Here is a 14721-nt window from a genome sequence, read left to right as displayed (position 1 = left end):
TAAAAGGCAAACTGCCTCTCAGATAGGCAAGGCCATCTTCTCATCATCTTGCAACAAAGGCTCCAAACAGCCAGATGCTGGTGGATCACACCTGTTATTCTAGCTACTCAGGAGGCTGAGATCTGAGGATGTTTGTTTGAATCCAGCCTGGGCAGAAAAGTCTGTGAGCCTCATTTCTAATTAACCACCAACTCTCCCCCAAACAAACAAACAAAAAAGTGGATCTGTGGCTCATGTGGTACAATATCAGCCTTGAGCAAAAAAGCTAAGGAGAACACCCAGGCCCAGAGTTCAAGTTCCACTACTAGCAAAATTAAAAAAAAAAAAAAAAAGCAAACTATTTTAAAGAAAGAAAACAGCCAGCCAGGAGACCACCTGCAAGGCAATGGGTTCTGGTTCCCTTCGAGTGATTTAAGTGGCAACAACTTCTCCATAATCACCCAGAAACAATGACTGGGAGGGTGGTGAAGAATTGCGGTTGTGTTAACTATGCGTACCTTCTCAGACCTGACCCCATTGCTCCCTAATTAAAGCTAAGGCAAATGTCTGTACCCCTTAAAATGGCTGAAAGTATACTAAAATGCTGTCTTCTATGCCTGCCACCTAATGTCTTTCTCTGCCCTGTGCGATGTTTCGTTGTTTGACACACAGGGGTGAGTGCGGGGACATCTGATGTGGGGTTGAACGTGGGGACGTTCTGGTACAGTGTAGAAGTCTGCTTCTGAGCCCCTCTGGACTGGCCCCTGCCATGAGCCCCTTGGCCTTCGGTGTGCCTGCCTGCCTGCCTCCCAAAGCTGTAGAAACTGCTTAACTGTTCTTTCTCTGCTGACCTCTCCCACTTCCCACCCATGCTTGCTTCAGAGATAGAAGCCACTGTGAAATGCCTACAGAGTGGCCTGTGTCCCGGCTGTATGTGGTCAGTGCTTGATTTAGAAGCCCTGGCTACTAGCAGCAGAAGCCAGGATAACTGCATGGTATTTCTTAGCCCGGGGAATCAGTTTATTTTTATATACATGCTGTGCCCATGGAAAGACACCGTGTTTGCACTTAAAGCTTGTGGAGACAGCTTAGGAACGGAATCGGATAAATCTGGTCCCTCACGGCGCTGGAGTTGCTGTTGTGGCTGCTGACTCCTGTTCCTGGTGTTTTGCACCCTCTCCGAGCCTCAGTCTGTCACTGACAAAATTGTGTTTAATACTTCCTTCTCTGGGAGTTTCAACAAAGATTGAGTGCATTTCTCATGCTGAGATACTCATGATGAATTCCTTTGCCTTCCTGGGTTCCAGTCCTGGTTTTGCAGATATCTTTAATCTGGGACTAGACATTAAATCATGAACTCACAGGCCAATGGCTCCTCAGCCAGCCCTTCATCAGTTTTAAAGTTCTTATTGGGTGTGTATATATATATATATATATATATATATATATATATATATATATATATATATATATATATACATATATATATATACACACACACACACAAATACATATATGTTTCTTGTGTTTCAGCATGTGTGCGCCTGTGTACATATATATATTAAGTAGATGTAACTGTAATGCACTAACATGTTAATGCATTTTCGAATTCCATCTGTCTTTGTAAAGTTTTCCTCCTGCAGCCATGCCCATTTATTTCTGAATTTGTCTGCACCGGTGTCTGCTCTTATACTCTAATGACAAAATGGAGTAGCTGAGATGGAGACCATATGGTCTGTAAGGCTGAAAATACAAGCTGGACCCTTTCTGTCCCCTGACTCCTGTGGCGTGCTCTATTGTGGGAACACACTCCTGTTATTTTTGTATCTATCTGTTCTGCTATGGAGCAGTTGGGTAGTTCCCGCTCTGGGGCTGTTCAGAGTTGTCTAGTACAAACATCTCCTGTGTGTCTTTTGTAAAACAAGCATTCACATTCCCAAGTCTGTTCCTAGGAGTGAAACTGTGAGAATACAGGAAGATGTAAGTTCACCCTCACTCGGAACTGCCAGCTCTCCCCTCCACCCGCAGCTGTGTGTCCTTTCTCTGCTGCAGGTGTCTGTCCTGTCCACCTGCTCCCTGTCCTGTCAACACTCGGTGTTGTCAGTGTTTGTCATTTCAGCCATTTCCCCTGCCCTCATTTGGATGCCTCCTTCTGTTTCATAAGTCATTTCTGTTGGGGCATTCAAGCTTCTGGGGCCTACCCTTTCATCTTGGGGGTAATTCTGATTTCTTAGGAAGCTCTTCTTTCTCGACTAGCTCCTCATATATTTAAAAGAACCATTGTCTATAGCCCCCTGAACTCCATCTCTTCAGGAAAAACTTCCAGGTCCTTTAACTTTGCTCAGAAGACAGATTTTCATGCCTTCATCATCCCAACAGTGTAATGGATGTGTTTCAACTCTTTGTGCTTTTGGCCTCCTGTCTTTCAAATGAGGGAGTTCAGTGAAAAGATCTTTAGAATCTGGAGGTATGACTTTGCTGATCCAATGTCAGGCTCTGAGTTCAAACTCCAGTTCCACCAAGGACAGATCTCTGACTCCAACACTCTTGTCAGACATTCACATGGTGACTCTTGAAGAGATGCTCACATCTATCTCTGAACACAGGAGTACCCGTCCCTCATATGTTCCCATTAACTCTCTGATCGTGGAAAACAGAGACACTTACTTGTTTGCTTTTGGCTTTGTCTGGGGACCTGTTCCTGAGTGCCAAGGCTGTTTCAAGAGTGGCACTTGGCATTCAGGAGATTAGACTGCTTTCTACAGGTCTCACTGTGACAAACAGCTCTGGGCGGGAGGGGAAGGTGGAGAGGGCTGTGGGCCTGGGGGACCCCGTGGCATCTATGGGAGGCTGTAGCTGTTCCAAATGCATCTTAAAAAGGCAAGAGTCATGGGAAATGTCCAGGCTGATGAACATCACCAGGGGTTGAGGGGTGGCTGGCTCAGCGAGGGGGGCGGGCTTAGCCTTTGTCCTGTCCCTGCAGAGCTTTGGCCCTTGGGCATCGCTCCTTTTGGAGATGATAGGCTTCACCCAGATATTCTCAGGATGTACTTCATTTATAGCATACAATTTCCAGATCATACTTTCTGCTTTCTCCCTGACAGAAGTGTAAGTAGTGTGTAAAGACTGGGGCACGGTTCGCCAAGCTCAGAGAACAGCCCTTCTGCTATTTGAGTTTTATAGAAACTGGCCTAATTTACCTGACCCAAACCTTGTCAAAATGCAAAGGCTGGGTGGGAGAAAATAAAAATACTAATTAGGTCTGTGAGGTGTCAAATGCCACGGTCTAATGAGAACATGACTTTGAATATTTTCAAAGGAAACACAGCCCTTATGTATGAATTCTTTTACAACAATCCCATGCGGAAGTTGCTGCCATCCCTGTTTTACACGTGGGAAAACCTAGATGCACGAACTTCCCCAGGGTACAGCGTGCACAGCTCCAGTCAGGATTTCATTCTCAGGCAGGCTGGCTCAGGCCTCTCTGCTGCACATTTAGGGTTCTGCTACCCGGGAGGACCAGGGCGCTTTGGGTTTGAAGGAAACCTTCACCTGTTGTCACAGCTGGAGCCTGGCAGCAGAGCTGCCTCTGAGATAGAACGGTACTAGGATGAACTCTGCAGGGAGCTAAACTCTTAATACTCCTGCGTTTACAGAAATGTCTGGGTAGGAGTGGGATAGGACCACAGAGATGACTAATGTCAGGAACATAGAGGAGATATAGAATCATGTCTGGAGGGCAGGGAAAGTCTCCAAAAGCTGCTTGGTATAGTCAGGAGGAGGAAAAGATACTGGCTGAACTGAAGAATGGACGTTCACTCTGAAATACGAGCAGCTCACCCAAAGTCACAAGGTCAATGACTAGGGGAAAAACAACCACCACCACCAGAAACTGAATTCAAGCTCGTCGTACAACTGTAGTTTATTGGATATTTATATATCCAACCTACTAAACCTTGAGTGTGGTAGCCTTCCCTGGTCTACTGAGCCAAGCACAGATGATGGGCCAGCTGTATGAAAGCAAGGGACCATGTGACCCACTGTCCCAGTCCTTCAGCTTATTTATAGGCATACCCTCACCATTTTCATCATTTCTTATCTCATTCCCCGCCCCCCCCCCCCAGACATTCCTTATCCTTTGATTCTGAATGTAGCCATATAATCTCTTTGGCCCCCTTGGGATGGGAGGAGGGATTATAAGAGCTCTGAGCATCTTTGTTTGGCGACTGCTGTGGGAAAAGTTGGCTGAGGCCACTTTGCTGCCCCAGCAGGAGGTAGGTGACCCCAGCAGAGCCCGGCCCAGAGTCCCCATTCAGCCATTCATAGAAAGATCACAAACTGAGACCTGCCTAGACAAACAGCTCCAAACTGCCTCTGAGAAAACACTGACAATGAAGGAACTAGGAGTGTGACTCAAGTGGTAGAGCACCTGCCTAGCATGTCTGAGACCCTGGTTTCAAGACGCAGGAAAAGGGAAATATTAGCATTTGTACTTTGATCTGAACATAATCCGCATCAATTTAATTTTAACATTAACTATAAACTTTTTTTTTTAACATTTGGAACCTGTTCAGGAATGCAAATTTCAGGATGCTGTTATAAGCTGCGAACTCTTTTTTAAATTATTATTATTTTTTGGGTCCGGTTGTGGGGCCTGAACTCTGGGCCTGGGCGCTGTCCCTCAGCTCTTCAGCTCAAGGCTAGCACTCTACCACTTGAGCCACAGCGCCACTCCAGCTTTTTTTCTTTTTTCTTATGTGGTGCTGAGGAATCGAACCCAGGGCCTCATGCATGCAAGGCAAGCACTCTACCACTGAGCCACCTTCCCAGCCCGCTGTGAATTCTTTTATTCGATCCTTGGTTAGTTTTCCACTTGCAGTAAGGGTTCAGGATCTCAGCATGTGTGTTTCTCTATGAGAAACACAGAAATTTTTCCCCTTTTTTGTCACATATCTAAAATTATATTGTGCTTGTTTTTTAACATCAATCATCCTAGATGCCAGAACAGAAGGATATTTGTCTGAAACAATTTTTTATTGTAAAGATACTGTTTAGAGGGGCTACAGATACATGAGTAAGGTAATGAGTACATTTCCTATGGAGCATTGCTACCTCCTCCTTTGTTTTTCCCCTACCATCCCTTTCCTCCCCACCTCTCCAACTCCCCCCACCCCCAAGCTGTAAAATTCAATTTCAACATAGTGTCGTCTAAGTCTCATTGTTACAATGGGTCAACCTGTATCCTTGTTTCAGCATTTTGTTATTTCCCTTCCCCTCCCCAAATTAGAAAAATGTATATACAACATGCAGGTCACCAGAATCAAATACAGTGACAACAGGAAGAACATACCAAAAAAAACAAAAAAAAATCACATAGTATATGAAAAACAGCAGCAACAAGTTTGTCTGTCTTTTTGGGTCATTATATCCCAGTGCCCAGCACACCATGAGCCCCAAAGAAAAATGGTGGATGAATGACACACACTAAATAATGGGATAAATTACATCCAATAATTAATTCACACCATTAATTAGCTAATTAATTAATGGAATGCATAAATGCATAATTAATGATCCCACCATCATTCCTGAGTCCCAGGCCTCTGCTTCTCTCCACACTGAGCCTGACTTCACAGGCAGGCAGTTGAAGGCAGACTTCCCTATTTACACTGGACAGAGGAGTACAGACCAAGGTGACAGTCACTTAGCATATCAGAAGAAATGGCTGGTCCATCCCATGCTAGTTCCTGCCTAGTCTTCTGATTCATTAGGTATTTATGGAATGCCTCTTCTGTGCCTTCTGTGCCAGAGACTTGAGCTTGTACCCTGACAGAGTTTATTCTGGGGGGAAAGTCATTAAGCGAGTGCTGACAGCAGTGGGACAGGTATCAGGGAGCTCTCGGGAAACAGGCAGAACACCAGCCTGCACCAGCTGGCAGGGGCAGGAAGCCTGCTGTCCGTAGGTGACCTTCGAGTAGATGCAGGAGGTGTGACAAATGGGCGACTCCTCCCTCCAATGGGAGGACAGGGCATTAGCTTGGAGAGCCTACAGAGATGCAACTGAGCAGCCCTTGAGGGTGCAGAGCACTGTGAGGAGAGCCAGGGTGCCCAGGACCTGGCAGGCCTGCATCACGAGCGGAGGAAGATTCTAACTGGGACCTGTGGGGGCCTCTCAGAGGCCCTGTGATTCCAACTTGGCTCAGTGGAGATAGCACCCTTGCAAGGGCTTCAGCCTGTGTCTACAGACCTGGCCAGAAGGCCTATGGCTAATCCAATACTACCAATACTACTCTGAGGCTCCTGAGACCTGAGACATTCAGTGCCAGAACTAGAAATCCTAGACCAGCCAGGACCGGTTGGTTACCCAACAAGGTCAGCTAACATGGCTGCAGGTCAAGCCAAGCATACTGGTGTGGTCACGTGGTTATTACAATAGGGAGCTAGTTCCATATTTAGTGGTTTAGTGAACAGCTTCCCAGAGGCTGTGTCTTGTGTCTTTATATTATGTGCAACCCAGCCCCCTGGCCTGAGGCCCCCCAGGATCTCCTACCTCAGACCTAGAAATGAAAAGGATGGCACCTGGTACAGTAGTAGCATTCTTTTTGATGAACACCTCCCTTTTGTTACCTGTGTTTCTTTGTCCTCCTATGGCTGTGCTTTGGGGGTGGAATAGGAGTTTCCTGCAGCACTCTCCCTCTCAGGAAACTGCAGGGTAGCGGCCATCACTCCTAGAGGTAAGGGTGGTAGTCAAAGATGGCAAACACACACTGATTTCTTCGCTTGTTTTTCCTCTGAGCTCTTTTTGCAGATGGTGGCTCTATTTATGGAAACTTGCAGAAAACTGCAGCAGGGTATACTCACCAAAGGTTACCTTCTGACTCCTAAGACCAGATGTGAACCAAGTCAGGCTGTACATACATAGAGGCAGTGCTGTAGATTTTTATGGACTTGGACAGCCCAGTGGTGACAGGGAAGGATGAGTTGGCAATTGGCTATAATTTAGATTTCCACAGCCACTTCCTTCTCGAGGTTCATGTTTTCCCTTAGCAGTTACATTTATCTCTGAGCCAGGTCTTGCAGGAATGTCATAAATGTGCTTCTGATGAGGGACTCTGACTGTCCACCGCTATTCCGCTATATGCATTTATTGTTTTTCTTTCCCTGTGAGGTAAGGAAGGGGGCTGATCTCACAGGTCCAGCCTGTTGTCCAGGGCCCTCCCAGCATAGAGAAGGGGCAGCCAACCATTGTCTCCAGGATGAGTTCATCCCAGAAAAGACCTGCAGGATACCAGAAGGCTGGTGGCATGTCTGTCTTGAAGGTGCCTCTTCAGGTCCTCTCCTGGTTCCAGGTCCCAGAATGCAACTCTTCCCCCATTCCTAGAGAATTAGGGAAGCTACATTCTCTCTCACTTGTACTTCTTTAAGCCATGCTTACAATCCTAGCTCTTCAGGAGGCTTTGATCTGAGGATTGTGGTTCAAAGCTAGCCAGGGCAGGAAAGTCCCTGAGATTCTTATCTCTGACTACCCACCAAAAAGCTAGAGCTGGACTGTAACTCAAGTGGTAGAACACTAACTAGCCTTGAGCACAAAAGATGAAAGGTAGCACCCAGGCCCTGAGTTCAAACCCCTGGACAGACTTGACCTCTAAGCCACCCAGTTTGAGGGGTCATCTCCAGCCTGCAGGGGGTGTGGCTGCCCAGGAGCTGAGCTGGGCAGCAGGGAGAAAAGCAGCAAGTACAGGGTTCTGTGGAAGAATGAAGAATGCCATGGTACCTGCAAAAGCTCACTGAAGCCCTATTTAGCAGTGAGTCTCTAATGAGCAGTGTTCACATCTCTTCTCAAGGTTTGTGCATTAGTCTTCCAGGATTCACATGACAAACCCCACAGCCTGGGTTGTATACCACAGACCCTTACTGCCTCACAGCCCTGGAGTAGTATAGAAGTCCAAGTTGAGGAGGTCTGCAGGGACGGCACCTTGTCTTTGTGTGTCACATGGCCTTCCCTTCATGCACGTATGCATCCTAAACTCTTCCAAGAAAGACAAGTCTTAGTATTTTAATCCATCAGCTCTTCTCCTCATCCATTATCTTGCAAGATAAATCAATGAACTCGTTCTACCTGGTTGTTTGTGAGACTCTGGGTCCTAACCTACCTTTCTGGTTTTTGGCATAGTTCCCACTTGTCCAGGAAATCTGTGACTGTCCATTGTAAACATCCACCCTGCTCAGCTTACATAGATGTTCTATTTGTACATATATACACAGAACTTCAATTAAGAAATGAGCTCCATGTTTACCAAACTTACCTACTCACTATCCTCTCTTTGAATGATACTAGCATCATAATTAGTTATTTGTGCAACTTAATGTTAAATTCTTTTTCTTTCCCACTTCCTTTCTTTCTTTGTGGTTTTGGGGACCAAGCCCAGGACTCTGTGCATGCCAAGTAAACATAGCTCATCAATAAGCTACAGCCCTAGCCTTAATGGTCATGTTTTCAAAAATCCTTAAGGACTCATGGCTTTTCAGACTAGTGTTTGAAGACTGAACTATAGATCAAAGATGTTCAGTGTGATGTTCAAATTATCTCATTCTAGCCAAAGGGACCCCTTACCACGGCTGGTTCCTTTGTTCCTTCAGCAGCTTTATTAAAGCATCTTGTTTAATGATAATACCAGTCCTGGGGCTTGAACTCAGGGCCTGGGCACTGTTCCTGAGCTTCTTTTGCTCAAGGCTACAACTCTACCTCTTGACCCATAGTGCCACTTCCGGCATTTTCTGTGTATGTGGTACTGAGGAATCGAACCCAGGGCTTCATGCATGTTAGGTGAGCACTCTACCACTAAGCCACATTCTTAGCCCATAGAATCAGCTTCTTTAAAAAGGCCCTGAGACTGACATTCATATTTGGATGCTGAGGGTACACAGGTAAGTAGGTAGGTAGCATGAGGAGAGTAGTGATAAGGGACCGCTCTGTGACCCTCACAGCCAGAGCTGACCTTTGTTGCTCTTAAGACTATAATCATGTTTACAGTAAGGTCATACAGTTGTAATATCGCTATGTTGTTTTATACAATTTTCCTTTTTGCTGGAGATCAAACCAGAGCCTAATTATATCAGGCAAGTGCCCCACCATTGAATGAAACCTTGAGGCCCTTTTATATAATTTCAAGTGAATTATTCTCTACCACATGCTCATTTATATTCTTAACACCCAAGTCAAACTTTTATCCTCATTTCTGCTTTTAATATAGTGTACCTCACAGCCCATTATTTTAAGGTCACTTATATGCATCCTTTCTTAAAACCTGCTTTCAAGATACCAGCTTATGAAACTAGGGACATACATTTTACTGATTTCATGTGTATGCATTTGTTACATAGCTACTGATACAGTTATACTCAATTATGCAAGCTAACTACAACCTCCTATAACAAAATGCCATTATCACATCCATAAATTGAACGTAATTCCTCTCATGAGCTAGCTTTGTGAGGCTGATGGCCGCAGCTACGTGGAGCTGAACCCGAGGAGCCATCACTGGAGGAGAGTACCATCAATTATACAATTTGAGTGATTTACATTTAATTTCACTAATGTTCCTTCATCCATTGAGGGTATTTTGAAATACAAATGGCTGCTGTAAAGAATAGATGTTTGTTGACGGGAAGTTTGCAAATCACACATTACGGTGATGAAGAGCCAGCTGTGGCCTCATCTCTCTCCACTTACAGATCTGGATCTGCGCTGGCTGGGACCGTTTCCAGTCATAACAGATGCACACACTGGTTAAGGAAGGAGGCCACAAAAATAATGGAGCAAAACGACAGTTACACAAATAGTTTAACCTAGTACCATCATCCAATCCAGTCTCTTCTTTTAATTTGACCTTAATATTCTTAAGTAATGGGATTTCCTTTTATTAGCCTAGCTATACCTGGGTGGGGGTCGTTGTTATATCCCCACACATTTACAATATATTCCAATCAATCTCACCCCTTCTAAGTAATTGGGGTTTGAGACAAATTTTAAATTGCTTCATTTCCAAAACTCATTTTGGTCACAACGTCCAGGAGCAATCAATCCATCTGCTGATCAATACGTAACATTTCAACGCTGCTGCAAGAAAGGCAAGCCAGAACAAAAGCACTCATGTCAGCAACCTAGAGCAGCATTCATTTCCGGACAGAAATCGATTCCCAGCAAAATAGTGATTATTGTAAATATTTATGGCTCTAAAAAGAAAAGCTCATGAATGCAGCTTTTTGAGCAGTTTCATTTCCAAATAAAGCTCTGCCGGGCCCCACCTTGCTCTCTATCTCTTGATGTAGAAGCAAAGCAACGGAGCTGGTCAGAAATTCTACCAGTCTTGGAACTGGCTCTTCTGGAGGCCTAGTGTGTAGGCTCGGCACATTCTGGAAGGTGCTGCATGAAGAGGCAAATTCCAGTCTTCACTGGCAGCTTGCTGTGTGATGTCAGAAAGCTATGCTTGTCTCTGGACATTCTTTTTCTCCTTTGTCCCACTTAACCACTTGAGTTGAGAAGAGGCAATTGAAGAGAGGCCAAGGGGGTTAGGGGAGTACCCTTGAACATGTATTTAACAATCTGGAAAATGTGAGGTCTTGTAATAACTCCCTACGCCTAAGAATAGCATTAAGAGACAGGGAAGAAAGAAAGTTATCCTGGAGCAGCTCCTGGTCCACAGGCAGTTGTACTAGTGGAAAACAAGTGAGAATGGGAACGGGCGAGGTCGTTTGGTAGTAACAGGACACAATCCACACCAGGGAAATGGGAGATGAGCAAAACCTACGGTTCTCTGCTCACAACACTCAGCGTCCGGGTGGAGGACTGGCTGAACAGGAAAGGCACTGGGCAGGGGGGTGAGCGGGGAAAGCACAGCTCGGCCCGGACTCTGGCAGACATGGGAGGTGTTACTCCAGGCCAAGGATGGCAGGGGCATCCCGACGGGCAGGCAGCAGTGTTTGGATGGCAGGGGCATCCTGACAGGCGGGCAGCAGTGTTTGGATGGCAGGGGCATCCTGACAGGCGGGCAGCAGGGTTCCCCGGCGAGGCCTGCTGGTGTGTGTTTACATTATGTTTGCCCTGGTCTTGCATGATGCCAACTCTCCACACTCGACTGGCCCTCTAAAGCCGTCCACCGCACCGAGCCTGAGTACACCGGCGGACATGCATTCACTCAATACCTGCCAGGCTTAACTCCGCGAGCTTCTGGGGCCGACAGGGCGCCCCAGGCCACGCGCGAGCGGGCGGCGGCCGGGGGCAGCGCGCGTCCGGCGCGGGAACCGGGGAGCAGAACGCAGCAGCACGGGGCCTCGAAGCCCGATCCGCCCGCCCCGACTCGCCAGGCGGTACCGTGCTCAGCGGCTCCGCCCGCCGGTCCGGTCCGGTCCGGGCTCCCTCCGCCCGCTTCCCCGACGGCCCGAAAAAGGCGGAGCGCGGGGCGGCAGGAACGCACGCCAGGACCCGACGCGCAGCGCGCGCAGGCGCGCTGCCGAGCTCGGCGCCGGGAGTGGGAGGGGGGAGGGCCCACGAGGCGGACGTCGCGACGCAGGCGTCGTAGCTCTGTTGGGGGAGGAGAGCGAAGACTCCATCCGCCATGTTGGATGCCGCAGATTCGCCATAACCTCGCTGGCTCTTTCCGTAAAAAAATAAAAATAAAAAGCGGAGCGCCCGCGGGTGCCTCGCCTTCTCGGTCGGCACGGAAGGAGGCCCGGAAGGGCCCGGGGCTTTTTTTTTCCTCCGCGGTGGGGGCGTTGCCATGGAGACGCGGGCGGCAGGTGAGCCGGGCTCGGGGGGGGGGGATGGGGCCGGGGTGGGGGTGGGGCGCGGCGCGGGAAGCGGCTGAGCTGCGTGGAGTCGAGCGGCAGCGCGCAGGCCGCGGCTGGCGGAGGGATCCGCGGCCCGGGACGGATAGCGGACGTCGCTGCGGACGTCGCTGCGTCTTACGTCTCGCGTCTTACGTTCGGCCGCTGGCCGTATCCCACCGCCTTCCCCGGAAAAAAAAAAAAATGAGTGCTGGCTGGAGAGTCGGTGCGGGGTGGGCAGAGTGCGCGTGCGCGGAGCTCTCTTCCGGGTAACGCGGTGTCGGGCGCCTGCCAGTGACGGACCGCCGACGAGCGCGTGCGCGGGGTGTTCGAATCCCGACCCCGTCAACTCCTGGTCTGGGGTGTACTTGGGCCGTGCTTTGTTCCTTGCGTGGCCAGAAGTTCCTCCCCCGCGACCTAGCTGGCGGCCCGAGGCGCTCCCTGCGTGCGCGGCCTGGAAGGTTTCTTTGTGCTCATTAGGGGGCGGGATCAGCGTTGCTATGGGTAACTGGGCAGCAAGTGTTGGCAAGTAGTAATTTACCCTTTACCCGCTTCCCAGCCCCGTGGGGCGCCTTTGCTCACCCTTTGAATTTCAGTGGGCAGGCCACCACCTTCACATACTGAACTGGTAGAAGCAGCTTCTTCGCGGGACCTGACCGAGTGGCAGACCTGCCGCTGACCCCGCACTTAACCCTGAGCTTGGGCCTTCACCTGTGATGACCCCAGGCCCCTGGCATCACTGTTTGGCGCTCTTCTCTTCTGGCAGCTCTTAATTGTAGGTCCTTTATTGATGAGGAACAGAAGTTCATTGAGGTCAAACGCATAACAGTTTAAAAATAGCAGAACTGAGGCTTAAAAAAATTCAACTGCTTTTTAAAGAATTCTTTTTGGTGCCAGTACTTGGGCTTGAACTCAAAGCCTTAGCGCTATCTCATAACTCTGTCAGTTGAGGCAGGAGTTCTTCCACTTGGAAGAGTCCACGTCTGGCTTTTTGACGATTAATTGGAGATTAGAGCCCCAACAGCCTTTCCTTCCTGGGCTGGAAAGCCTCCTAGGATTTTACGTGTGTCACTGCAGCCCAGCAGACTTGAAGCTTTAAAAGAAACTTCCTTTCTTTGGCTTTTGTACTGGGGTTTGAACCCAGTGTTTTGTGTTTGCCCGGTAGGTTTTCCCACCGGAACTATTCCCCCCCTCCCCCTTTTTGCTTTTCTTATTTTTCCACTAGTCTTCAGTTTTCATATTTACCTTTCACTTAGATGGCAGGCCTTCTCTTACACAGCTGTTGGCTCTGCTGGATGGAGTCTTCCTGACTTTGTCCCTGGACTGGCCGGTCTTAGAGCCTCCAGATCTCTGCCTCCTGGGTTGCTAGGATTAAAGGCTTGAGCTACCTTGCAGGCATGCTTTTCTTAAAACAATGACTTCACAGTTTTGTGTCTTCCCAATTTTTTTTGTCTTCTTCTTCTTTTCTCAAAGAAGAACCCTGGGCATATATTGTCCTTTTCTTCAACTTGCATGTGTAACAAACCAGCCACTCTCTCTAAGAACCTTGTAGTGGTAGAGGGCTGGGAAAGGTTTATTAGGAGGCATGACACAAGGAGGGAATAGGCTTAGAAAACACTTGGTCCTCCTTCCCTGTTTGTAAAGATGTAATTGACCTGTCCCACACCTGAATTCCTAGATGTCTGTAAAGCAAGTGGGCCAGAGCAATGGCATACAAAATGGAGGTAGATGCCAAGCTTTTCTCCTATTATTACTTGTTAGTGCTTTTGGCCAAAAGGAGTTGCTAAGTTACAGTTTGTTTGTTTTTTTGGTCATGAGGCTTGAACTCTGGGCCTGCGTGCTGTCCCTCAGCTCTTTAGCTCAAGACTAGCACTCTTACCACTTGAGCCACAGCGCCACTTCTGTCTTTCTCTGTTTATGTGGTGCTGAGGAATCCAACCCAGGGCCTCATGCGTGTGAGACACTTCCACTGAGCCACCTTCCCAGCCCTAAGTTAAGAATTTCTTAAGAGTTTGCTGCTGGCTAATTTAGGAGAAGCAGTGTAGTAGACTGTGAGGGAGGAACAGGTTTGGGCTGGCCATCTCTGTCACTTGGAGCTGTGTGGCCTTCTTGGCTCCTTTCTTCAAGGTTTATCATTGCTTCCAGTGAAAAGGTTCTTATTTCATTCTCTCAACCTTATAATTTACATAACTGCTTTTCAAAGATAGCTATTCTTAAGGAGAAGTAAGTTGCTGCCCAGGGCAAGGGTGGTCAGAATTAGGTATATTAAAAAGACTCTCCTTAATTGCATTTCCTTTTATAGATAGTTAGTGCCTGCTGCCTCTGAGAACCTCTGCAGCAAGATGGGCCCATTTAATTGCAGAGAAGGATTTAGCCTGCAGTTAAGTTTTCCTCTTCTCAGATTGATCTGGCTAAGTATTCACTGTTTCAAATTTCTCGTGGGCAGGCCTCCACGCTTAAGAGGGAAAGGAAGTTTGGATGGTGGGAAGAACTGTAGTTCTGGATCTTGAAATCTCTGCCACAGATTCCTGATGTGCCAAAGGAGACAAGGTTCTGCCCTGCCCTATGGTGGAGATGCTGTGGTGCTCTGGGTGGTGTTTGTCCCTTTGTCTCCACCTTAATGAGACCCCATCTGCCCATTACACAGCATGGTATACTGCTGTCGACTTGCTTCTTTGTTGTTCATTGCTCTTGTTGGTTTATTTTTGGGATAGGATGTCACTATGTAGCCCTGGCTGCTGACTTAGCCCATTTAGTGCTGGGATTCTAGACGTGCTCCACCCTGCCCAGCTCCACTTATTTCTAGAAGAAAGGTGGGAAGGTGGGATACAGTAGGTTGTGATTAACTTATTTAAAAGTGCAAAAAGTAGGGCGGTCCTGGAGTGAACATGGCAGCTATCTCACAGCTGGTGCTCT

At 47.8% G+C, this 14721-nt stretch overlaps 1 protein-coding gene across 4 annotated transcripts in view; it reads left to right on the top strand.

Annotated features, from left to right (window-relative positions):
- Zfat (zinc finger and AT-hook domain containing) overlaps nucleotides 1-14721 on the top strand; it is a 243152-nt gene that overhangs the window by 63782 nt on the left and 164649 nt on the right. The window contains exon 1 of one of the 4 annotated variants that reach the window (XM_069991450.1): nucleotides 11523-11778. The exons of the other annotated variants lie outside the window; for them this stretch is intronic. Coding sequence (XP_069847551.1) covers nucleotides 11760-11778 — 19 coding nt within the window. The 5' untranslated portion in view covers nucleotides 11523-11759. Of the gene's footprint in view, nucleotides 1-11522; nucleotides 11779-14721 lie in introns of those variants that run through there. 4 annotated transcript variants of the gene reach the window in all.

This window comes from Dipodomys merriami, unplaced genomic scaffold (assembly GCF_024711535.1).
Source record: "Dipodomys merriami isolate MVZ:Mamm:240054 unplaced genomic scaffold, mDipMer1.0.p SCAF_4, whole genome shotgun sequence".
Taxonomy (NCBI): Eukaryota; Metazoa; Chordata; class Mammalia; order Rodentia; family Heteromyidae; genus Dipodomys; species Dipodomys merriami.
This window is presented reverse-complemented; position numbering and strand designations above follow the sequence as displayed.